This window comes from Thermobia domestica, chromosome 9, assembly GCF_964235325.1.
Source record: "Thermobia domestica chromosome 9, izTheDome1.hap1.1, whole genome shotgun sequence".
NCBI classification, from domain to species: Eukaryota; Metazoa; Arthropoda; class Insecta; order Zygentoma; family Lepismatidae; genus Thermobia; species Thermobia domestica.
This window is the reverse complement of record NC_137462.1, coordinates 283,962,763-283,988,059: the sequence shown is the minus strand read 5'-3', so window position 1 is coordinate 283,988,059 and position 25,297 is coordinate 283,962,763. Positions and strand designations below refer to the sequence as shown.

General features: G+C 34.5%; 1 protein-coding gene across 1 annotated transcript in view; it reads left to right on the top strand.

Annotated features, from left to right (window-relative positions):
* The first annotated feature begins 2,385 nt into the window (after positions 1 to 2,385).
* The window catches only part of LOC145660735 (uncharacterized), a 69,225-nt gene continuing 46,313 nt past the window's right edge, over positions 2,386 to 25,297 (top strand). The window contains exon 1 of the mRNA XM_081726142.1: positions 2,386 to 11,110. Coding sequence (XP_081582268.1) covers positions 4,551 to 6,596 — 2,046 coding nt within the window. The 5' untranslated portion in view covers positions 2,386 to 4,550 and the 3' untranslated portion in view covers positions 6,597 to 11,110. The remainder of the gene's footprint in view (positions 11,111 to 25,297) is intronic.

Below are 25,297 nucleotides of genomic sequence, written 5' to 3'. Positions count from 1 at the left end.
CAAACATAAATTAAATATAAATTCTACCATATACTAAACACATTATTTAAAATTTCCGTAAATACATTTATCTTCTTTTGTAACGTACACTGGTAACGTTACATTCTATTTTTCTTGTTGTTGCCGAGTGTTTGAATTTTCTTTATTTCAGGTTGTGTTAGGTTATACTTTATTCCTAAAAGTACTAAGTTGTGTTTAGTCTGTTATTATCCATGATTCGTTCATTATAGTTATTATTTTATATTGATACCATACGTGGCCTAAGTAATTTTGATCTGCACCATAGCCTGGGTATGTGTATTCTCTACCTGCGCGGTAGGCTATGTGGTTATATTTAGAAACTAGTTAGGCATCGACTTAAATTAATTCAGTATTAATACGTAACATATGTTTCATGTTCGGTAAATATTATTGACCCGCGTATAATATATCTGCAGGACTTCGTTAGTGGAGAGAAATCTTATTAAGTAATTATTACATTGAAGTTGAAATTTTAACATCACTGCTCATTGCAATAAAAATTGTGTATGGCCCTTTTACTTGCAAATATAACCTATAATAATAACTGCAGCTTCACGAACAAATTTTGCCATTATATGGAAATGTAAATACATATGTATAAATATTTTAGGCCTACCTTAAATGAAATTTATATGAAAACGAAGTTCTTCTCTACGTTACATATTATGTAATTCACTTCTTTTCATTTGCTTTTCATTTGTTTACATTACTACAAGTATTACGCTGCGTTTTTGTTTAAGAAGAAGAGAAGAATTCAGCTATTTAAAAAAAATGTGACAACTTGCAGCTTTTATCTTTAGAAATTTATTATGCGAAATTGCACAATCTGTTGGCTAACCTGTGAAAAGAAATTAGGCATTCTTGGACTAACCTGGTGTGTTTAGATAAAAGGACAAGCTCCAATTCTAAATTAGATTCAACCTCACGTGGATATTAGTTGTCACTTTTGAATGTTCGCCTTGTTAATCATGGAACTGGATGGTGAACCTGTATTGTCGGGAGCAGCGTCATGATGCGGCCAGAAGTCACCCCGTAAAGAGGAGTGGAGTTTGGTGGTGTCAGGAGATTGCTAACGACGGTTAACTTTGTGGAATTCAGGTAACCCGAATTTTCTTTAAATTTACAGACAGTCAGGAACTCGCAGCTATTAGTAAAAACCAAGATGGCGACTTTCACGCTACCATCATAATAATAATTTCCTATCAAAGTAACTTTTGAATAACAGTGTTCTAATATTTGTGTGTGTTAGTAATGGCGAATATAACAATGTCAAGTTAATCTGTGTGCGGCTTCACACATCTTAAACATTCCGCAATTGTCTCTCCACTAATGTAGCCTCTCAGAATTCTCAAGAATCATGATAGCGATCACAAATAATTTCTGTTGCTATGGTAACGATGCATAATATCAAATGTTAGATTTCTTACTATTTAAATAGTCTGAACCGTAGAGGTAAGCAAATAAAATACAGAAAGAAAATCCAAGTACGAAACTTAATCATAAATTTTGTCCTGTATTCTATTAAGATCAGGTTGATGACATCTGACGACGAAATAATTACCTCGCTTGTAGATGTACTTACGGCATCAGCTTGTTGCACTTATTTATTTATGATAGACTGATCTGTTATGTTGAGTTGATTTTTTTTCTTGGCACTGCATGTAGGTTGAAACTTTGTTTTGTAATTCTCCCAACAAAAGATATGTGTCACTAATTAACTTTAAGGTGCTGTCTGGTAGATTTTTTTTGTAGTACATACATGTTTCATTTGTATATAGTTCATATTTTCCATTATGTCATCATTTTGGGTTTTGAGGCTGAGTTGAGAAATTCAATTTTATGGCCATATATAGAGTGATGCCTCATTTCTGCCACTACATTCTTCTATAATGAGTTTGAGGGAGAATATAAATTGTGGAACACAATAGAGGATAAATAATCGCTCATATGAACCCAAATTTTTGATAAAAACAGCTTAATTGTTAATCGCATGTTCATGAGGAGTCATGAGATAAGGATCTTGTTGAAGAAGGGGAATTACAATGTATCATACTTTATTTCACATAGCAATGTGCCATATTTAGCTTATGTTTAGATGATTGTAGATCAGTCTAAAATAACATCAAAGTTCGTTTCATGTGATACTACAATGAGGTACTTACGGAAACAGATAACATGAACTGTATAATTTTATTTTACTGTCAAAAGAATACAGATTTAATTTTTTTTTGAAATCTTGTAATTATGTTGTTGGACATATATATATATATATATATATATATATATATATATATATATATATATATATATATATATATATATATACATTTTTTTAAAAAATCAGATGACATTTGATGTAAGCTATATTGCTAATAATGTCAAAATTTTTTTTTTCTCCTGTATGTCGTTACCTGAAAAATAATAAACGAGATCGCTGATATAAAGTAGGACTACATAATTTAGCCTTATAAACAAGTTAAATCAAATAATCATGGTAGTTGAGCGTAAGTAAACAAATAATGCTTTATAAGTTCTAACGTGCGGGTACTATCCTAGAAGGACTCTGGAAGACGAGTCAGAATGCGTTGAATATAAACCACGAAAATAGTTTTATAAATACAACCGTAGTTTGTAGTATTTATGTGGTTTGACCATTCTAATATTTTCGGTTTAGACCGATATGAAACTGGTATGTTTTTTTCTTTCCTTTTTTTTCAAAATCTTTTCTCATCCCTGGAAAAGAGCGTTACAAAATTGGCGACCTTCAGCTTTAGGATTTGTATAATATTTATAGTTATAACTAAGATATGTACTGCCGTTCTTAGAATTTATAAAGCTGTTGCTTTCTCAAATGAGGTCTTGTTAATTACTCATTGGTGGAAATTTTGTTGGGGAATGTTTGAGATGTGTAGCCGATATGATATGAAAAAAAATATGAGTCTTAGTAAGTCGAGTGTAGATCGACATGCACCTGAGAAACATAGTTGTTGTGAAAGTACAGGTGATTCTGCTAATAATATATCAATAAACTGTGAAAGTTGTGGAAATTGGTTCCATACAAATTGTGTGCAACTATCGTCAGAAGAACTTGAAATATTGAAAGAAAATGATGGTAGCTGGCAGTGGCGGCGGTTGGACGTTAAAAGTGAGGGGGCAAGACATGATTTGAATATTTGTATATAAATGTTAGTTTTCCTGGTTGTTTCTAACATTTTGTTTGACGAAAGGTTGTATAACTAATAGGATACTATATTTTCAGTTAAAATACCGTACATCGTATATAATAGTTTATTAAGTAAATTGAGAAGAACAACGCAAGTAGATACTAGCCCTTTGTACTCTTAAACAACGAAAGTGTAAGAAGAGATTTGATTCCTTGCTCATGAACATTTTCAAATTCTGTCTGGAAAATTGTGTGATCAGATTATTTAATAAATTTGCAAAACAAATAAATAGAAAGGATAATATTAATCATAGTAATGAATAATGATGCTTGTTTTGCAAAAGTTATATTGAAACTGAGGATTAATGAAAAACTTAATATTTAATTCCACACATGATATTAAATGTATGTTATTACTCTTAGAAAATGAAAGACAGTAAATACTAGAAGCATATGCTACGACATTTAAAGAAATATTTGCTTTTGCAACTTCTTGAAATATGTTCGTTGCCATTAGGTGCAGATTTCACTTTCTTGGAACACATCAAAACACAACAATACTTACAATCCACACTTCACTTATACAAAATAAACTTAAAGCCTAGAATTATGTTTAATTTACTAAATTTTATTGTATATATACTCGTACATCCTTAAACACAACACTTCACTCGTATATTACACTACAAAACAATGGAAAAGGTAGAAGTTGTTTCTTATCACGCTCTTTTTAATCGATATTCCTTACTTTAGAAAGAAGAAAAGACATTTTAGGAACTGTCAATTTTTGTGCAATTAAAGAATAACTTGTGAAATAGGCCCTACTTTTTTGCATAATGTTCTTTCGATTAGCTTCAAAGCGGCTCACTAACATATCGAGCCCTTGTAAGAAGAAATGAAAGTATGCTGAAATTGTGCTCCAATAGGTTATTTTTTGGGGTTATTTTCTGTGGCGATTAAAACGCAATTACTGTAGCTTTCTTTACTCCACGGGAAGACAACCAATACGTATTCACGCAACAGCAAATATTATATGGCAGCATTTTTTCCTAATAATCAGTAACACATACAAAATCGTTACATTTCCAAATGAAACTATACACATTAATTGGTTACTTAAAAAAAGTGAGGGGGCAACTGCCCCCCTTTGCCCCCCCTAATCGCCGCCCATGGTAGCTGGTATTGTTTAAACTGTCAAGCACAAAGAGAAATAAGTTTAAATGATGAAGTTAGTGAAGGTGCAAGCGTTGCTAATAAGGAGGATAGAGGAGTAAAAAGTGTACCGACAATCGAAATTAGTGGGGGTCCACTTCTGGAAACTCTAAAAACCCTAATTACCGGATTGGAAACTAGAATTGACACTAAAATGGCAGTAATCACCGGATTAGAGACAAAAATTGACACTAAAATGGCAGTAATCACCGGATTAGAGACAAAAATTGACACTAAGATGGCAGTGATCACCGGATTAGAGACAAAAATTGATACTAAATTATCCGCTCATATGTGTGAGTTGAAATCCGAAATGCTAAAAATGTCTAATGATATGTCTTCACTTAAGGAATCTTTGAGCGATATGAAAACTGAATTAACTCATGATTTAGGACAGGTTAGATTAGAAATTAGCGATACGAAAACTCAATGTATGGAAAGTATAAGTGAGCTTCAAACTAATTTTTCCAAAGAATTAAGTGACATTGTAACTGATGTTAATGCTGTTAAAACAGATATAGACAATATAAAATTAGGATTAACGGAGACTAATGAAAACATAGATGTTAAAATTGAATCTGTAGTGAAAGAAATGTCTGATTTAAGGGTAAAAATAACTAAAGTAAATATTGACTGTCAAAAAGAAGTTAAAGTTGTAAAAGAGCAACAAGCTGACGACAGCCGAAAATTGCGCGAACTCAACGAGGCCACCGTTAATATGGTAAAGGTGCTCGAACGAGATGTAATTGAGGCTTATAGACATAACCGGGACCAGTGCAGGCAGAATATGGAAAATTTGAAGGAATCCGTACAAAACCAAATCTCCGAAGCCCAAGATAAATGCGAAGCTCTTCTCCGCGAGAAGTTAGGTGGACAGGAAGATTCTTCCGCTAATAATGATAGTAGTCGGGATAAAATATTTCAGAAAAGTAGATTCGAAATTGATGTTTCGGAGGGCGACAATAACGAAACTAATTTATACAATTTAGATGGAGCGCGGATCGATGGTACATCTTCGCGTAGGAGATTTTCTTCCACCGATTCGGAGGAAGAAGGGAATGGTCACCGGAACGATAAACGAAAACGTCATAGAAATAGAAATTACCGAAGTGAACCTCCTGTTTTAAATTGCAGCACTGTAAATTGCGAACCCCTTTCGGAGTTACCCGCAGGAAATGTACATTGGGGAAATAGCCCGTCACAAAAGCGATGTGCTGGTTCTTATTTAAAGGAATTACATCATTTTCCAAAATTTGATGGGAAAATGACACAAGGAACTGCGCAAATTTTCTTGGATGACTTAATCCAAACGATGAACATGTATGTTCTTACCGAGCAAGACCGAATATATATAATAGCGAGGTGTTTGGAAAAATCTGCAAAGATTTGGTATCGAAGTGTCGCGAACCAAATAAAAACCTTTCAAGATTTTGTTAAGTTCTTCAAGCTGCAATATATATCTGAACGGATGGAGAGGGCACAGAAGCGTCGTCTCTATTCGTTGAGATATGATCGCACAAAATATTCTTCACTGCTGGACTTTGTCCGTTATATTGTAGAAACATATAATTCGACTGTGACGGTGCCAATGGATCAAGAACTAAAAGATCTGATTTTAGAATGTTTGCCTACGGAGGAATCAAAAATTTTGAAGTTAGGGTCGGTTAGTAATGTGCAAGATTTGATACTTAGGATAGCCGAACTAGAATGTAGTCCTAACAGCCAGCTTGATAGTCACAGTGGTCAAAAATTCCAAATCAAGAAACAACCGAATGTGAGGCAAACCTTTGTTAATCAAAGAAACAGAGCTAGTATAGATAATGCGGTGCAAACAAATCCGATGAATGTCGAAAGTTCTGTAAAAGAAACTCTTTTAAACAATCAACAATTTAGAAATGGAGCTGGAAATGTACAACGTCGGAACTGGAAGAGTAATCGAAAATTTAAGAGAAGTTGGGGAGGAAACGAAATTAAGAAAAATCACCCTGTTTCGGAAATTCAAAACTCACCTATGATGTATGGAAATATACCGCTGCCGTACATCATACCAGGGATGTATAATATAAAATCGCCATTTGTACAAGGTCCTCCTGTACCAGTCGTGAGTTCTCCTTTCCCTTCTCATATTCCAGTGATGACGTCAGTCACTTCTTCTTTACATCCGCCTTATCCCTCTGACTGTTGGAGCGATGAACACTAGTAATCCTTCCGTTTCGACTAATAATTTTCAGGCCTCGGAAAACAGGTTGAGCAGTCACCTTTAAGGGGAGACGATGACTGCTCAACGAAACTTCTCTCCCCACATGAAAATTTCGATAAAACTTGCGATACAGATTATTCGCTTACCAGTCTTCGAGAAAATTTAGAAATAACTCCTTTTAAGTTAGTAACTTATTTTGTTTTAAAGGAAGAAGAAGAGGATACTACTCACCATGACTATGAGATTTTTCCTTCCCCTTCGGTGAACTGTGAAGTTGGGGGATGCAAATAAAATGTATATTGGATACGGGAGCTGAGTTAAATTTATTAAATTATAACATTTGGACGAGATTACAAAATTCTTTTCGGTCGGCGAAGTTAAAACCTACACCCAGAATCCATTTGAATGCTTTTGCTGGGAAAGATGACTTCTCAGTTAAGGGTTTATTAGAGTTAACCCTTAATATTCAAGGAAATTTATTTGATGTCCCGTTCTTTATTGTTAAAGATATGAAGGCTGGACTGTTACTGGGATAACCTTTCTTTGCAAAATTTCAAGTGGTTTTGGACAGTGAAAACCGTAAACTTATTTTGAACAACAATAATTCCAAAAAAGTAATTTTAGATCTATCTTATCCAAAAATCTTATTAGTACATCTTGATAATAATGTGCCTGATGAGTGTAATGTACCCTCTTCTCCGAGTAAATGTGATACGGATTTCGGAGAAATTTCCGAAACTGAAATCAATGAATACATTAATAAGCGTGAAGATTTAGATGCCGATGTTAAAGTTAAGCTGCGGACATTGTTATTTAAGTATAAACATCTATTTTGTGAATATCCAAAACCGATAAAATGTGAACCCTATAAAATTGAACTAAGTGATCAGGATCCTGTCGTCGGAAAAATTTATCCCGTTCCTCAGGCCATGCAAAAAGAATTTGAAGACGAGCTAAATAAATGGGTTAGACTGGGAATTGCGAAAGAACATCCTAGTAGCTATCGGAACCCGATACATTGTGTAAGAAAAGCTTCGGGGGGTGTGAGACCAGTGATTGATCTTCGCTTGTTGAACAATAAAGTCATAAGTCCGAAAATTCAGGTCGAACCCATAAACGAAATCCTCTCACGAATTTCGGGAGCAAAAGTCTTTAGTTCAATGGATGCGACCATGGGTTACTATGGCGTCAGATTGCATCCTGATTCATTTCAGTGTACTAGTTTTATCTACTTAGGCCGGCAATACGTACTCTGTGTCTTGCCTATGGGACTCAAGTCGAGCCCTAGTATATTTCAAAACGTTATGAATTCTTATTTCGGATTAGATACTCGGCATTTTGTAGTGGTATACCTGGATGATTTACTTTGTTATAGTCCAAACATACTGGAACATTTTAACTATTTAGAGAAACTATTCAAAATTCTCGAATTTGGAAACTTTGCCTTAAATTTCAAAAAATGTCAATTCGTGCAAACGGAAATTTTGTTTTTAGGACATGTAGTTAATGGATCTGAAGTGAAATCGAATCCGAAGCAAAATGAGGCAATTAAGTGTTTCCCGATTCCTAAAACTAAGAAAAAGTTACGATCTTTCCTAGGAATCCTTTCATGGAGAAGAAAATTTATTCCCCAATTTGCTGCATTAACTGCGCCTTTCTTCGACCTATTAAAGAAAGATAAAAAGTACCAACTTACTCCTGAATTATTAGAACGGTTCTACCAGTTGAGGACGTTACTGAGTGAGCCTCCTGCACTCAGTCAACCCGATTTCTCAAAACCTTTCCAGTTGTTCTCGGATGCGTCATTGGAAAATTTAGCCGGTTATCTTGGACAGTACGACGAAACCGGAGAACTGTTAGTTATCGAGTACGCAAGCCGTAAGTTAAAATTATCGGAAATCTCCTACTCTATTTTTCAGTTGGAACTTTTAGCGGTCCTGTTCTTGTGTGAACGCTTCTCCTATTATATCCTGGGCAGACAAGTCACAGTTCATTGTGATAATAATGCTGTGACCTATGCGTTCACATTACAAAATTTAGATACGAGGACAACAAAAATTTTATTAAAGTTACAGCGGTTCGACCTCCGGTTCGAACACATTAAAGGAACCGACAATAAAATAGCAGATAAACTAAGTCGTAATACTCCCGAATGTAATACCGAACCTAGTAACTACCAAATAAATTTTGTAAATTATAATTCTGATACCTGGTTTCAAATGAGTGAATTGACAAACTTACAATCATCAGATAAGTATTGCTGTGAGTTGAGAAATAAGGTAAATACTGCAACAGTATCTGATCGAGTTAAAGTTATTGATAACCTATTATATGTTCGAAATCAAAAATTAAATAATTGGCTTTTAGTAATTCCCACAGCTTTAGTTGAGAACATAGTGAAACAAATTCATGAAACTGGACATTTCGGAGTAACTAAGTGTGTGAAATTAGCTAAAGAATTATTTTTTGGAAGAATCAAAAACAAACCTTTAAAAATTATATAAGGAACTGTGAGCTCTGTGCTCGGACAAAATTTTCAAACCGAGTTATTGCACGGGAAGACCTCCACATTCGGGCTGATAAACCCCATCACAAGATATGTGTGGATTTGGTCGGAAAACTTCCTTGTAGTTATGGTTGTTATTATATATTATCTATAGTAGATGTTTATACTCGATTTGTTTGCTACTTGCCTTTAAAGACCTCGACTGTTGCGGAAATTATCCGAATTCTAGAAAAAGAACATTTTTTATATGTCCTTATAAAAATTATATAGTATCGGATCAAGGCCCACAGTTCTTATCTCAGAGCTGGAAAAAGTTTTGTATGAAGCATCGGATCCATCATGTCCTTGTGACTCCCTACAACCCAAAAGGAAATGGGATAGTGGAGCGTTCCCATCGAGAATTGAACCGTATTATTCGACTGATGTGTAGTAAAAATCATACAAAGTGGAAAAACGTAGTGAAGTTCGTTCAGGATTTGTTAAATTATTCATATAACAGTACCATTGCTGTACCCCTGCGGAACTTTTTATATCTTTTTCGGCATCGGATAGATTCAGGGAACAATTCCCATGGCCTTTGGAGTTACAGGATATGGAGGACTCGAGGCGACACATACAGGTAGAATCTCGATGGTCAACAAAAAGAAAAAGAAAACAAGATAATAGATCGAATCGTTCTATAGAAATCAAAGAAGGCAATATTGTGATGGTCCGAACTCACTTCCTATCAGATGCATTCAAGAAAATTACACACAAGTATATGCCTACCTATACAGGGCCTTACCTCGTGACAAAAGTGGTTAATAATATGGTTTATTTGAAGGATCTCAAGGGGAGAGAGGTATCGAAACAAAATTTATCAAATGTAAAATTATTTGATTGTTCTATCGAGAAACGGAACGAATTACTCAAAGGGTTCGAATAAAAAAATATATATATATTTTTTTTCGGAGGCTCTGGGAAAAATGTAACGTACACTGGTAACGTTACATTCTATTTTTCTTGTTGTTGCCGAGTGTTTGAATTTTCTTTATTTCAGGTTGTGTTAGGTTATACTTTATTCCTAAAAGTACTAAGTTGTGTTTAGTCTGTTATTATCCATGATTCGTTCATTATAGTTATTATTTTATATTGATACCATACGTGGCCTAAGTAATTTTGATCTGCACCATAGCCTGGGTATGTGTATTCTCTACCTGCGCGGTAGGCTATGTGGTTATATTTAGAAACTAGTTAGGCATCGACTTAAATTAATTCAGTATTAATACGTAACATATGTTTCATGTTCGGTAAATATTATTGACCCGCGTATAATATATCTGCAGGACTTCGTTAGTGGAGAGAAATCTTATTAAGTAATTATTACATTGAAGTTGAAATTTTAACATCACTGCTCATTGCAATAAAAATTGTGTATGGCCCTTTTACTTGCAAATATAACCTATAATAATAACTGCAGCTTCACGAACAAATTTTGCCATTATATGGAAATGTAAATACATATGTATAAATATTTTAGGCCTACCTTAAATGAAATTTATATGAAAACGAAGTTCTTCTCTACGTTACATATTATGTAATTCACTTCTTTTCATTTGCTTTTCATTTGTTTACATTACTACAAGTATTACGCTGCGTTTTTGTTTAAGAAGAAGAGAAGAATTCAGCTATTTAAAAAAAAATGTGACAACTTGCAGCTTTTATCTTTAGAAATTTATTATGCGAAATTGCACAATCTGTTGGCTAACCTGTGAAAAGAAATTAGGCATTCTTGGACTAACCTGGTGTGTTTAGATAAAAGGATAAGCTCCAATTCTAAATTAGATTCAACCTCACGTGGATATTAGTTGTCACTTTTGAATGTTCGCCTTGTTAATCATGGAACTGGATGGTGAACCTGTATTGTCGGGAGCAGCGTCATGATGCGGCCAGAAGTCACCCCGTAAAGAGGAGTGGAGTTTGGTGGTGTCAGGAGATTGCTAACGACGGTTAACTTTGTGGAATTCAGGTAACCCGAATTTTCTTTAAATTTACAGACAGTCAGGAACTCGCAGCTATTAGTAAAAACCAAGATGGCGACTTTCACGCTACCATCATAATAATAATTTCCTATCAAAGTAACTTTTGAATAACAGTGTTCTAATATTTGTGTGTGTTAGTAATGGCGAATATAACAATGTCAAGTTAATCTGTGTGCGGCTTCACACATCTTAAACATTCCGCAATTGTCTCTCCACTAATGTAGCCTCTCAGAATTCTCAAGAATCATGATAGCGATCACAAATAATTTCTGTTGCTATGGTAACGATGCATAATATCAAATGTTAGATTTCTTACTATTTAAATAGTCTGAACCGTAGAGGTAAGCAAATAAAATACAGAAAGAAAATCCAAGTACGAAACTTAATCATAAATTTTGTCCTGTATTCTATTAAGATCAGGTTGATGACATCTGACGACGAAATAATTACCTCGCTTGTAGATGTACTTACGGCATCAGCTTGTTGCACTTATTTATTTATGATAGACTGATCTGTTATGTTGAGTTGATTTTTTTTCTTGGCACTGCATGTAGGTTGAAACTTTGTTTTGTAATTCTCCCAACAAAAGATATGTGTCACTAATTAACTTTAAGGTGCTGTCTGGTAGATTTTTTTTTGTAGTACATACATGTTTCATTTGTACATAGTTCATATTTTCCATTATGTCATCATTTTGGGTTTTGAGGCTGAGTTGAGAAATTCAATTTTATGGCCATATATAGAGTGATGCCTCATTTCTGCCACTACATTCTTCTATAATGAGTTTGAGGGAGAATATAAATTGTGGAACACAATAGAGGATAAATAATCGCTCATATGAACCCATATTTTTGATAAAAACAGCTTAATTGTTAATCGCATGTTCATGAGGAGTCATGAGATAAGGATCTTGTTGAAGAAGGGGAATTACAATGTATCATACTTTATTTCACATAGCAATGTGCCATATTTAGCTTATGTTTAGATGATTGTAGATCAGTCTAAAATAACATCAAAGTTCGTTTCATGTGATACTACAATGAGGTACTTACGGAAACAGATAACATGAACTGTATAATTTTATTTTACTGTCAAAAGAATACAGATTTAATTTTTTTTTGAAATCTTGTAATTATGTTGTTGGACATATATATATATATATATATATATATATATATATATATATATATATATATATATATATATATATATATATACATTTTTTTAAAAAATCAGATGACATTTGATGTAAGCTATATTGCTAATAATGTCAAAATTACTTTTTTTTCTCTCCTGTATGTCGTTACCTGAAAAATAATAAACGAGATCGCTGATATAAAGTGGGACTACATAATTTAGCCTTATAAACAAGCTAAATCAAATAATCATGGTAGTTGAGCGTAAGTAAACAAATAATGCTTTATAAGTTCTAACGTGCGGGTACTATCCTAGAAGGACTCTGGAAGACGAGTCAGAATGCGTTGAATATAAACCACGAAAATAGTTTTATAAATACAACCGTAGTTTGTAGTATTTATGTGGTTTGACCATTCTAATATTTTCGGTTTAGACCGATATGAAACTGGTATGTCTTTTTTCTTTCCTTTTTTTCAAAATCTTTTCTCATCCCTGGAAAAGAGCGTTACACTTTAATATTCCTTTATAATTATATCTCTTATCTCTTTAAATATAGCCTTTGTATATAGCATAATTGTTTTGGCATTGCTGTAACTATACAATGTTTAACTTCATGTTTCAATGACTAACTTTATTGACTATCTCTTGTTTTATCCCATGGCATAGGCTGCGCTGATTCATATTACAGGCATCAGTTATATAATTATCTGGTCAGTGACATAGTGAACGTTATGATTACTATAAAATCATGCCAATGCAATAACTCATCTCAAATGCTATTTGTTCCCGAAGATATTCTATTTTACAAGCCAAATTACTAGAATTTTGATCATACGGTTACTGATTACACAGTAATTTTCATCAGAATATGTTTAAGGTGAAGTGGCGGTATGGAAGAATAAGGGCTTAAGCCCCAGAAGAAAGTATTTAATTATTCATGTTTATTGCTTTACTGCCACGCTTAGAAATATTCTCAGTACGTTCAAAACTTATATAATTACGGATTAATATATAACTTTTACCAGATAACAATTTGCACACATTAATAAGTTCTAAAATTATTATTTTCGTTAAATTTGCAGTTGAAAGAATTAACTGATTCACAATTACAATTCTTCTTTTCTTTTAAAAATTTCTTCTTCCTCTGATATTTAATAAATTAAATTAGTTTTCAAAAAAATTAATTTCGGATACCGACAAAGAAGTAGGTTGACATATAACAAATAAAATCTACATAATAGACAAACACGAATAGAAACAAGAAAAGCAAAAGATACAAACAAGAACAATTGTGAGGCATAACACTTTTCCCCCTCCTTCAAGAAAAAATTTATCAGTGATATTTTTTTAAGTCGCCTTTATAGTATATTTTTCCATTAGTTTAATTTTCTCCTCAGGTGAACATTTGAAAAGTTTCAAGTTTCGGAAGTTATGAGTTCCAATCGATTTATTGTCTAGAGTATCCAGCACTGCACAATTACGTAACACTTTAGTTACTAAATAAGGTCCCACATAGCAGTTCAAATATTTTGCCGATTCACTTTTGAACGCAGATGATAAATAGTGTGTCTTTTTCATTACTAAATCTCCAGGTTTCGGCACAATATCTTTCTCACTCGTAGCATTTGTAGATGATTTCGGCAGAACAGGGTTTCGTAAGGTTATGATCCTATCGTGTATATTCAAAGGATATAATTCCTCCGGCCAGTTATACGCTTTCTTAAATCTCTCGACAGATGAATGTCCGAGAAAGATTTCGGCAGGAATTTGTTGTGTCATGGTATTCACGGAATTATTTAAAAGATCTTGTATTGATTTCAACATCTTGCTCCATTTACTTTGTTCTTCAGCACAATACAGTCTTATAATTCGGTTAAGATCTCGATGTTTTCTTTCTATTATACCATTTCCTCTAGGATTATACGGAGATGTTAGGCAATGCTTAATTTTACGTTCCTGGCAAAACTTTTCCCACTGCGCCGAGGTAAATTGTGGTCCTTCATCGGTTACAATGGAAGATGGGTAAGGGAATACATAAAAGTAGTATTTTTCTAACGTTCGAATTATTTCCGAGGTGTTAGCTTTACGTAGTGGATAGAAACAAACGAAGCGTGAGTATACATCGACAATGGATAAAATATATTGAAAACCATGACTCTTAGGAAGTTTACCTTCTAAATCTAAACAAATTTTATTGTGTACATAATTTGCGTCCAGATGATATGTTTCACATTGGATTTTCCGATTCGCTGGTTTAGTATTAGCACACTATAAACAGTCTTGGATACAGTGTATTATGTCTTTTTTTCAAAGTTTTCCAATAGAAAATTGATTTACAAAAAGCTAAACACTTCTTTTGAATAAAATGACCCTTCTGATGGATTCGACGAACAATGTCCTTAGACATAGTTTGGGGCACTACCAGAAGCCAACTTCCACGTTTCACGTTCTTAACGAACAGCAAGGATCTAAATAATTTAATATATTCAGATGATTCTGCTTTTATTTTATTCTTCAGTGAATTGCAATAATCGTCTTGCGATTGCTTCCTCCTCATTTCCTCAGGATCATACAAATCAGGATCTTCTTTAAATATAAAATTACCATATAATTGGTGAATATCTTTACCCAGTTGTTTTGGGTTACGTGCGATCTCATCATTGGTAGATATATCAGGGGATACATTTCCATCGCAGCCTCCTACCCCTGTTTCCGTAGGCTGCGGCGTTAGTTTCCCGATTGCGGATTCTGAATCGGATGTAGCGCATCAGTAGTAGAAGATGACACATTAATTTTCTCCAATTCAGAATCATTAACTCTTGTATCATTGGAGTTCCCATTGTGGTTTCTACCTGTTCGGAAATTTCGTCTTCTATTCCACCAAGGCGGTGGAGGACCATACGGATTCATATACCATCCTCGATTATTTCTTCTCATATCTGGATAAGCTGGTCCGTAGTTATATCTCCATTTGTTCTTGTTATTGTTTTCGGAGGGTGATTCGTTAGCAAACGATGGCTTACCAAGTTCTCTGTTTGTGATGCAGAATCCATCTTCATCCTTTTCGCATATCTTATTTGTGGGGTTCGCATATATGGTTTAGTATTCCCTAAATATCTAGGTTTCATCGACTCATTATAATTCCACGGATCACCGTAATCTTCCATATCAGCTATCTTTAGTACCAGATCATCCTCATTTCGACTAGGGTTAGCTCGAACAATTTTGCATCTTCTGGCGGTATGTTGTCTAAAATTTTTTCCATTAGTTCCTTTTCATTCCCATCCGTTATTATAGCATGATATCGTTCAACTATTGCCCATACGAAGTCCGTCAAAGAAGGATATTGGTTGCGTTCATGTCTCATATTTTGCAATCTCCGCTTTTGTACTTTCTCTAGTCTTGGGGACAAATCAGTGACGACGCCAGAGGGGGGGCAAAGGGGGCGAGCGCCCCCCTAGTAGCTACTTCTGCCCCCCTAACTGCCACCTAGACTGCCCCCCAGACATTTACAATCTTTTAAACATTCTGCATGTAGTATTTTAAATCAGTATCATAACCAATCTCATTGTCAAATCGTAGTCTACTTTCCATGCATTTACCATGTGGCAGATTAGTCCTCAAGCTTTCTTTGAGCGTCTGGGTATGCACGCATATTTCTGTTTTCTAATTTAGCGCCTTTTGAGGTAAATTTTAGTTATACTTCTTTCTTATGATTTTTAATTATTGTGCCTAGCGAACAATACTAGATTTTGTCGACTTGTTTTCTTCTCATTGGATCAACTTCGATTGGAAACAAAAGAAAGGTAAAACTAGTTACGTAACTTGTTTGTATTTATCCAGGTTTGAAGTTTTCAGTTTCATATTTTGTTTTATTTAAAAGTTCTATACTTCTTTTTTCTTAAACATTATTCTCGGCTTTCAATATTCAGAAAACGTGCTTATAACAGTTTAGTTTGCAACTACCAGGGCTTAATTTTTTGAAGGGGATAAAGAGAGTTGTGTTTTCCCTTCCTGCAAATGATAATAATAAATTTATGGAATTAAAGTGATTCCCAATAAAACGTATTGTCAGAGTGATGATCTTTAGTTAGTAATTTGCTTATACTAGTGCTCTCTCACTTATTTTGTTTCAAAGTACTGACGTGACGTCTACCATATTGACTAGGAACTCTTAAAAAAATTCGAAGCCCAACCCAGAAGGAGTGCACGTGGAATGGTGAAGTTTTACTTCTTCTACACTTCCCCGAGAGTCAATATACTACCTTGTGCAATGCTCCAGTTTTTGCAGAAAAGTTTAAAAATCTGAAGATTTCCTCGCACCACTGTTCGTAGCACTACCCCTATCAGATCTAAAATGGCGTCCTTTCAAGTGTTATTTGGGAAATAAGTACACGTAATAGTTCGACGGGGCTAAATCTGTGAAATAAGAATGATGATCTAGACATTGAAATCCTAGATTATGCAATGTCAGCTGTGTTCGCAGGGGCTTGATGGACAGGTGTATTCTTCTGAAGGAACAGAATTCCTTTCTTTTCATTTTCCGCGGCGTTGAACTTCGAAATTTTCTTTCAGTTTTGTAAGTAATGTAGAAACTCTGGATTAAATATCTGACCATTGCGAAGGTAGTCTATGAGTACGACTCCATACTTATCCCAGAAAAATGTTGCAAACAGTTTCTCAACCTACTTCTGTGTCTTGAACTTCTTGGGACGAGGGAGAAATGAGTGCTACTACTCCATTGACTGTTGTTTCGTTTTAGGATCATAGTGGTACAACCATATTTCACCTATAGTTACTATTCGTGAGCGAAATTGATCAGCATTACGGTCAAACTGGAAGATGACTACTCTCAATGCCGTCACTCTTTTATTCTCCTGACATATTTTTTGGGAACCCATTATGCGGAGAACTTGCGCATACTCAAGCCATTCTGAATTATGCTACCGACGAGTTCCAAAGAAATGCCCAGAATCTCTGACACAAGTTTTGCTAAGAAGGTTAAAACTGAGAAAGCGGGCTGCAACCAGACCTCAAACTATAATAAATATATCGTGAGTTTACTGTACACTTTAAAAACTATATAAATAATAGCTTAAATTATTTTTGTCACTCAAAAATTGGGGTGACCTTGGCCCTCCGGCCCCGGGCTATATCCACCATTGGCTGAAATGCTGCAATTTTCAAGAATAATGTAGCAAATTGCATCCATGATTTCGGGAAGAGTCATTGCTTTTAATCATCCTGGATGTAAAGCATAATTTGTTGAGAAATCGCCACGTTTATAGTTACTAAGCCACTTACTTCTTCACCACTGTATATAACGGAGGAGAATCCCGTGGTGTTTCACTGATTTCCTAATTAATTTACTTCGGTGACTTTCCTTGGTGGAATAAAAATGTTATAACAGTTAGGATCTGGATGTTCGTGAAATTATGTGTTTGGACACACATAATCACTTCAGAGGCCTGAGAAACAATAAGAATTTCATTATTAATAAGAAAATTTGTATTTGTACATACAGAGATATGTTTTTCTAGATTACGGTTTCATTTTTCTACCTAATACTTACACTCCTTCTGGATTGAGCTACGACATTTCAGCAGCTTCTCGTAAATTCTAGTAAATTCTAGCATATAGTACGGTACTAGACTAATGTGTTACTTGTAGCATACGCGAAAGTAATTCAATTTATGTTTAGGCTTCAAAAGTTTCATTGAAAAATATTTCATGTGCAGACGTTACTTATTTGTTAGTTACAAATTTTACTTGAAATAAGTTTAATTTACAATCATATAGGTCTAATATGAAAACAGCAACGAAATTACACAATGTAATGTAAAATAAGTCAAACGTAATAAATGTAATTTTTGGTATGGCAAATAGTCGCCCCCCCGAAAATATATCTGCCCCTCCTTTGCCCCCCTAAGAACTTAAAGCTGGCGTCGTCACTGGGACAAATACTGTCGTTTGAAGCTATTGACAACATCCTGGTAGGTATGAAGATTTGGCAACACGTTCCTGAACCATGCTCCGGCTCCTTTAGTTTTTCTCTGTCTTCTGTAGCAATATCTTCAAAATCATCCTCACTATCTGTCTTGTTAAATTCTCACTTCCTTTCGATTGGCAGTCTCGACAGATCCAATCCGTAAAATATTCAGTACCTTGTTCTTCTGGATTTTCCATGATTCCCATACATCGCTGATGGAACAATTTTGTGCATTTAACACAGGTAATTACTTTATCTCGTACATTGAGTTTCTTCTTGCCTCCTTTCTTTATCGTCGGGACTACTTCCCCGCAACACTTAAAAAAGTCTTTTCCAACTTCAACACTGGACATATTAATATTTATAGTTTCTAGGACCATAGCACCTTTTCTTCTTTCTCGCCACACACGAAAGGGAAAGGTGCTTAGTCCCTGGAAAAATGATATAGCAATGGCTAATAGAGAAACGGTGAATAAATTAATTACGATAACCAAAGAAGAAAGCCTAAAGGGAAAGGAATGAAAATGAAAGCAAGAAGTCACAAAAATTGAAAAAAGAAGACGTCAAAGCAGACAGATAAAGTGAAGTGCAAATATCGATTAAAAAGTAAGGAGTATATGACGACATATCTAAAGACAGAAACCAGAAGAAAAGCAGAATCCAGAAAATGTTGGATATGCAGAAAGAAGACGAGGATTAAAGATTATTTGATTTGGAGACTGTAGGGGAAGAGAATTCGGATTCGACACTGGGTAAAACGTATTACATTGTTAAAATTTCATTTAGATTAATGTTTCAATGCATTGTGTTTTTTTTATTTATTGTGTTCTATGAGTTCTTCTTTAACGTGGAATTTTGATCTTGTAACAGGTGAAACTCACAATGAATTGTGCCATGTTAAATTAATAGACCTGGAAAGGAAATGTTGTGGCGCATCTCCTTAGCAGATATTTTCACTAAGGTACAGATGATATCAAGTATTATCTCATGATCAACTATCAAGTCAACAAGAAATGGATTAATAGAAAGCCTGTAGTTATATTATCATTACAGCATGATTAAAAATTGGAATATTTAAATTTGAAATTAAATTGAATAAATATGTGTAATAATAAATGTTTTTTTCATTGCTTTTCCGCTTGATTGATTCTCCTTGATACCTAAAATGTTATTATATTTTGACTGAAGAGCAAAATTTGAGAGCCAGAGCTAATTATGTGAGGTATGATTTTCTTTCCGTTTTCCGTTTTAACGTATGCGGACTGCTGAATGTGGTTTCCTGTTTTGTTGGCTTCTGATAACAAAATCAATGTGAAAAGCTGGATACCTGGCATGTGAGGTTAATAATGTCTGATATTGACTATATGTGAAGTCAACAAGAAATTGATTAATAGAAAGCCTATAGTTATATTTTCATTAGAACATGATTAAAAATAGGAATATTTAAATTTGAAATTAAATTGAATAAATGTGTGTAATAATAAATGTGTTTTTCTTTGCTTTTCCACTTGATTGATTCTCCTTGATACTGAAACTGATTTTATATTTTGACTGAAGAGAAAAATTTGAGAGCCAGAGCTAATTATGTGAGCTATGATTTTTCGGTCGTTTTCCATTTTAACGTATGCGGACTGCTAAGTATGGTTTCCTGTTTTGTTGGCTTCTGATAACAAAAGCAATGTGAAAAGCTGGATACTTAGCATGCGAGGTTAATAATGTCTGATATTGACTATATGTGAAGTCAACAAGAAATGGATTACTAGAAAGCCTGTAGTTATATTTTCATTAGAGCATGATTAAAAATTGGAATATTTAAATTTTAAATTAAATTGAATAAATATGTGTAACAATAAATGTGTGTTTCATTGCTTTTCCGCTTGATTGATTCTCCTTGATACCGAAAATGATATTATATTTTGACTGAAGAGCAAAATTTGAGAGCCAGAGCTAATTATGTGAGGTATGATTTTCTTTTCGTTTTCCATTTTAACGTATGCGGACTGCTGAGTGGGGTTTCCTGTTTTGTTGGCTTCTGATAATAAAATCAATGTGAAAAGGTGGATACTTGGCATGCGAGGTTAATAATGTCTGATATTGACTATATGTGAAGTCAACAAGAAATTGATTAATAGAAAGCCTATAGTTATATTTTCATTAGAACATGATTAAAAATAGGAATATTTAAATTTAAAATTAAATTGAATAAATGTGTGTAATAATAAATGTGTTTTTCTTTGCTTTTCCACTTGATTGATTCTCCTTGATACTGAAACCGATTTTATATTTTGACTGAAGAGAAAAATTTGAGAGCCAGAGCTAATTATGTGAGGTATGATTTTTCGGTCGTTTTTCATTTTAACGTATGCGGACTGCTGAGTGGGGTTTCCTGTTTTGTTGGCTTCTGATAACAAAATCAATGTGAAAAGTTGGATACTTGGCATGCGAGGTTAATAATTTCTGATATTGACTATATGTGAAGTCAACAAGAAATTGATTAATAGAAAGCCTATAGTTATATTTTCATTAGAACATGTTCTGGCCATTGACCTCCAAGAACAAATCGTGCGAATCTATGCTCCTTTGTATCCAGTCACAAATACAGAACATCTGCCTCTCATATGGGAATTCGAAAGAGTTAAGAAAAATCACAAAACTGTATTCTGCGTGGCCAAGATACACAGGTAAATTTATCATTATCATCATAGGGTAAACATTGCTTCAGTGTGGCCAACTTCCAAGATAGACAGGTGGCCAACTTATAGAGTAGTAAGTAACGAATGTCTTATGGCAAAATGCAGGTTCAAGACGAACTAGGCCAAGATAAGCAGGTAGCCAACTTAGAGAGGTGGCCAAGTTGACAGGTTTCACTGTATAAGATTTGAAATGGCATGTCGACGTAATAGTGAAGTTATCCAGGTCCTGAATTGTTCCTTCTTAATTAAGAATTGGTTTATAATTGATAATGACTTACTTTTGTCCACATACACAGAAACTTTCAGTTGTATAATAAATGGTGCACCTGAATAAATCTATATAAACAAATCACTCATCATATCTTACCTTTCTCGCAGTTCCTATTCTCTCTCTCTTCTTCACTCCAAGCTTCTACGCTTCTAATCAACCACCACAGAAAAAATAACAAGACATCAACAATAACATATTTTTTCTGTGCAACCACTCAATTCAAACTGGCTAAGAATGCACTGTGCAAGGATCTGCGCATGTGCCGTCACTAACAATTGAATGTTGTTTTCCGTACGTCCCTTTTTTATCCAGATAATGTATGTCCGAGGACGTTTCATTCGTGGATTAAATATTGACATCCAATGGACAATCCACTGAAGTCCAGAAAATGGATATTCACTTCTGAACGTAATATGGACATCCAATGGACCATCCACACAAGTTCAGAATGTGGATATCCATTGCCGAACGTAATATGGACAACCAATGGATGTTACGCATAAGTCAATGTACTAAAACTGGACGTTCTGGATCTAATATGTACGTCCACTGGCAGTGATGTGCTCTGTGGGAAATTTGTATTAATTTTCTGGGTTAAAATTGAATTTCCGGATAAATTGCGTACATATTATTGGCATACTTGTTAATACGGAACAAATAATACCCACCTATACCCTGTCGACAACTGGTCCCTATTGCCCGGAATTCCCACTTTTTGTTAATTTCCCGAGTTAAAGTTGAATCTCCGGGTAAATGGCATACTAATTTTTGACTTGCTAGTTAATACGAATCGAATGATACCCATCTCGATCCTGTCCACAACTGGATCCCATTTCCCAAAATATCCTGAATATTTTGCACAATCCTGGGCTTAAATTGAATTTCTGGGAAAAAGGAATTACTTGAATTACTTGTTAATACGAATCGAATGATACCCATCTCGTCTTTGTCGACAACTAGTACCAATTTCCCAAAATCCCGAATATTTATTAATTTTCCGGGTTAAAATTAAATTTCCAAGAAAATGGTATACTAATTATTGATCTACTTGTTAATACGAATCGAATGATATCCTCCCCTTCCATGTCCACAACAAGTCTACATTGCCCGAAATCCCAAATTTTTATTAATTTACTGGGTTAAAATTGAATTTTCGGGTAAATTGCATACATATTATTGACATACTTGTTAACACGAATCAAATGATACCCACCTATACCCTGTCGACAACTGGTCCCAATTGCCCGGAATTCCGAATTTTTATTAATTTCCCGAGTTAAAATTGAATCTCCGGGTAAATGGCATACTAATTTTTGATTTACTAGTTAATACGAATCGAATGATACCCATCTCGATCCTGTCGACAGCTGGTCCCCATTGCGCAAAAACCCTGAATTTTTATTAAGCTCCCGGGTTAAAATTGAATTTTCAGGAAATTGGCATACTAATCATTGATGCATTTATTAAAACGAATCGAATGATACCCAACTGGTCTTTGTCGACAACTGGTCGCCATTGCACAAAATCCCGAATTTTTATTAATTTCCCGGGTTAAAGTTGATTTTTCGGGAAAATGACATATATATTATTGATCTACCTGTTAATACGAATCAAATAATACCCATCTCTTAACTGTCGACAACTGGTCGCCATTGCAGAAAATCCCGAATTTTTATTAATTTCCCGGGTTAAAATTCAATTTTAGAAAAATTGGCATACTAATTATTGATCTACTTTTTAATGCGAATCAGATAATACCCATCTCGTCCTTGGCGACAACAGGTCCCCATTGCACATAATCCCGAATGTTTGTTAATTTCCAGGGTGAAAGTTGAATTTTCAGAAAAATGTCATACATATTATTGATCTACTTGCTAGTATCAATCGAATGATACCCATCTCGTCCCTGTCGACAACTGGTTCTTATTGCCAAAAAACCTGAATATTTACTAAAATCCGGGGCTTAAATTAAACTTCTGGGAAAAAGGGATACTAATTATTGAATTACTTGTTAATACGAATCGAACGATACCCATCTCGTCTCTGTCGACAACTAGTACCAATTGCCCGAATCCCGAATATTTATTAATTTTCCGGATTAAAATTAAATTTCCAAGAAAATGGTATACTAATTATTTATCTACTTGTTAATACGAATCAAATGATATCCTCCCGTTCCCTGTCCACAACAAGTCTACATTGCCCGAAATCCCAAATTTTTATTAATTTACTGGGTTAAAATTGAATTTCCGAGTAAATTGCATACATATTATTGACAGACTTGTTAATACGAATCAAATGATACCCACCTATACACTGTCGACAAGTGGTCCCTATTCCCCGGAATTCCGAATATTTATTAATTTCCCGAGTTAAAATTGAATCTCCGGGTAAATGGCATAAAATGGGATTTTTGAATTACTAGTTAAACGAATCGAAAGATACCCATCCCGATCCTCTCCACAGCTGGTCCCCATTGCGCAAAAACCCCGAATTTTTATTGTTCCAGGGTTAAAATTGAATTTTCGGGAAAATGACATATATATATTATTGATCTACTTGTTAATACGAATTGAATGATACCCATCTCTTACCTGTCGATAACTGGTCACCATTGCAGAAAATCCCGAATTTTTATTGATTTCCCGGGTTAAAATTGAATTTTCTGGAAAATAGCATACATATTATTGATCTACTTGTTAATACGAATCGAATGATACCCATCTCGTCCCTGTCAACAACTGGTCCCCATTGCCCAAAATCCTGAATATTTATTAAAATCCGAGGCTTAAATTGAATTTCTGGGAAAAAGGAATACTAATTATTGAATTACTTGTTAATACGAATCGAATGATACCCATCTCGTCTCTGTCGACAACTAGTACCAATTGCCCAAAATCCCGAATATTTATAATTTCCGGCTTAAAATTCAATTTCCAAGAAAATGGTATACTAATTATTGATCTAACTGTTAATACGGATCGAGTGATATCCTCCCCTTCGCTGTCCACAACAAGTCTACATTGCGCGAGATCCCAAATTTTTATTAATTTGCTGGGTTAAAATTGAATTTCCGAGTAAATTGTATACATATTATTGACATACTTGTTAATACGAATCGAATGATACCCACATATACCCTGTCGACAACTGGTACCAATTGCCCGGAATTCCGAATTTTTATTAATTTCCCGAGTTAAAATTGAATCTCCGGGTAAATGGCATAAAATGGGATTTTTGAATTACTCGTTAAACGAATCGAAAGATACCCATCCCGATCCTCTCCACAGCTGGTCCCCATTGCGCAAAAACCCCGAATTTTTATTGTTCCAGGGTTAAAATTGAATTTTCAGGAAATTGGCATACTAATTATTGATGTACTTATTAAAACGAATCGAATGATACCCAACTCGTCTTTGTCGACAACTGGTCGCCATTGCACAAAATCCCGAATTTTTATTAATTTCCCGAGTTAAAATTGAATCTCCGGGTAACTTGCATATTAATTTTTGAATTACTAGTTAAACGAATCGAAAGATATTCATCTCGATCCCGTCGACAGCTGGTCCCCATTGCGCATAAACCCCGAATTTGTATTGTTCTCGGGTTAAAATTGAATTTTCGGGAAAATGGCATACATATTATTGATCTACTTGTTAATACGAATTAAATGACAGCCATTTCGTCCCAGTCGACAACTTTATGCCATTGCACAAAATCATGAATTTTTATTTATTTCCCCGGGTTATAATTGCATTTTCGGGAAAATGGCATACATATTATTGATCTACTTGTTAATACGAATCGAATGACACCCATCCCAGTCCCTGTCAACAACTGGTCGCCATTGCATAAAATCCCGAATTTTAATTAATTTCCCGGGTTAAAATTAAATTTTCGGGAAAACAGCATACATATTATTGATCTACTTGTTAATACGAATCGAATGACACCTTTCTCGTCCCTGTCGACAACTGGTTGCCATTGCACAAAATCATGAATTTTTATTTATTTCCCCAGGTTAGAAATGAGCTTTCGGGAAAATGGCATACATATTATTGATCTACTTATTAATACGAATCGA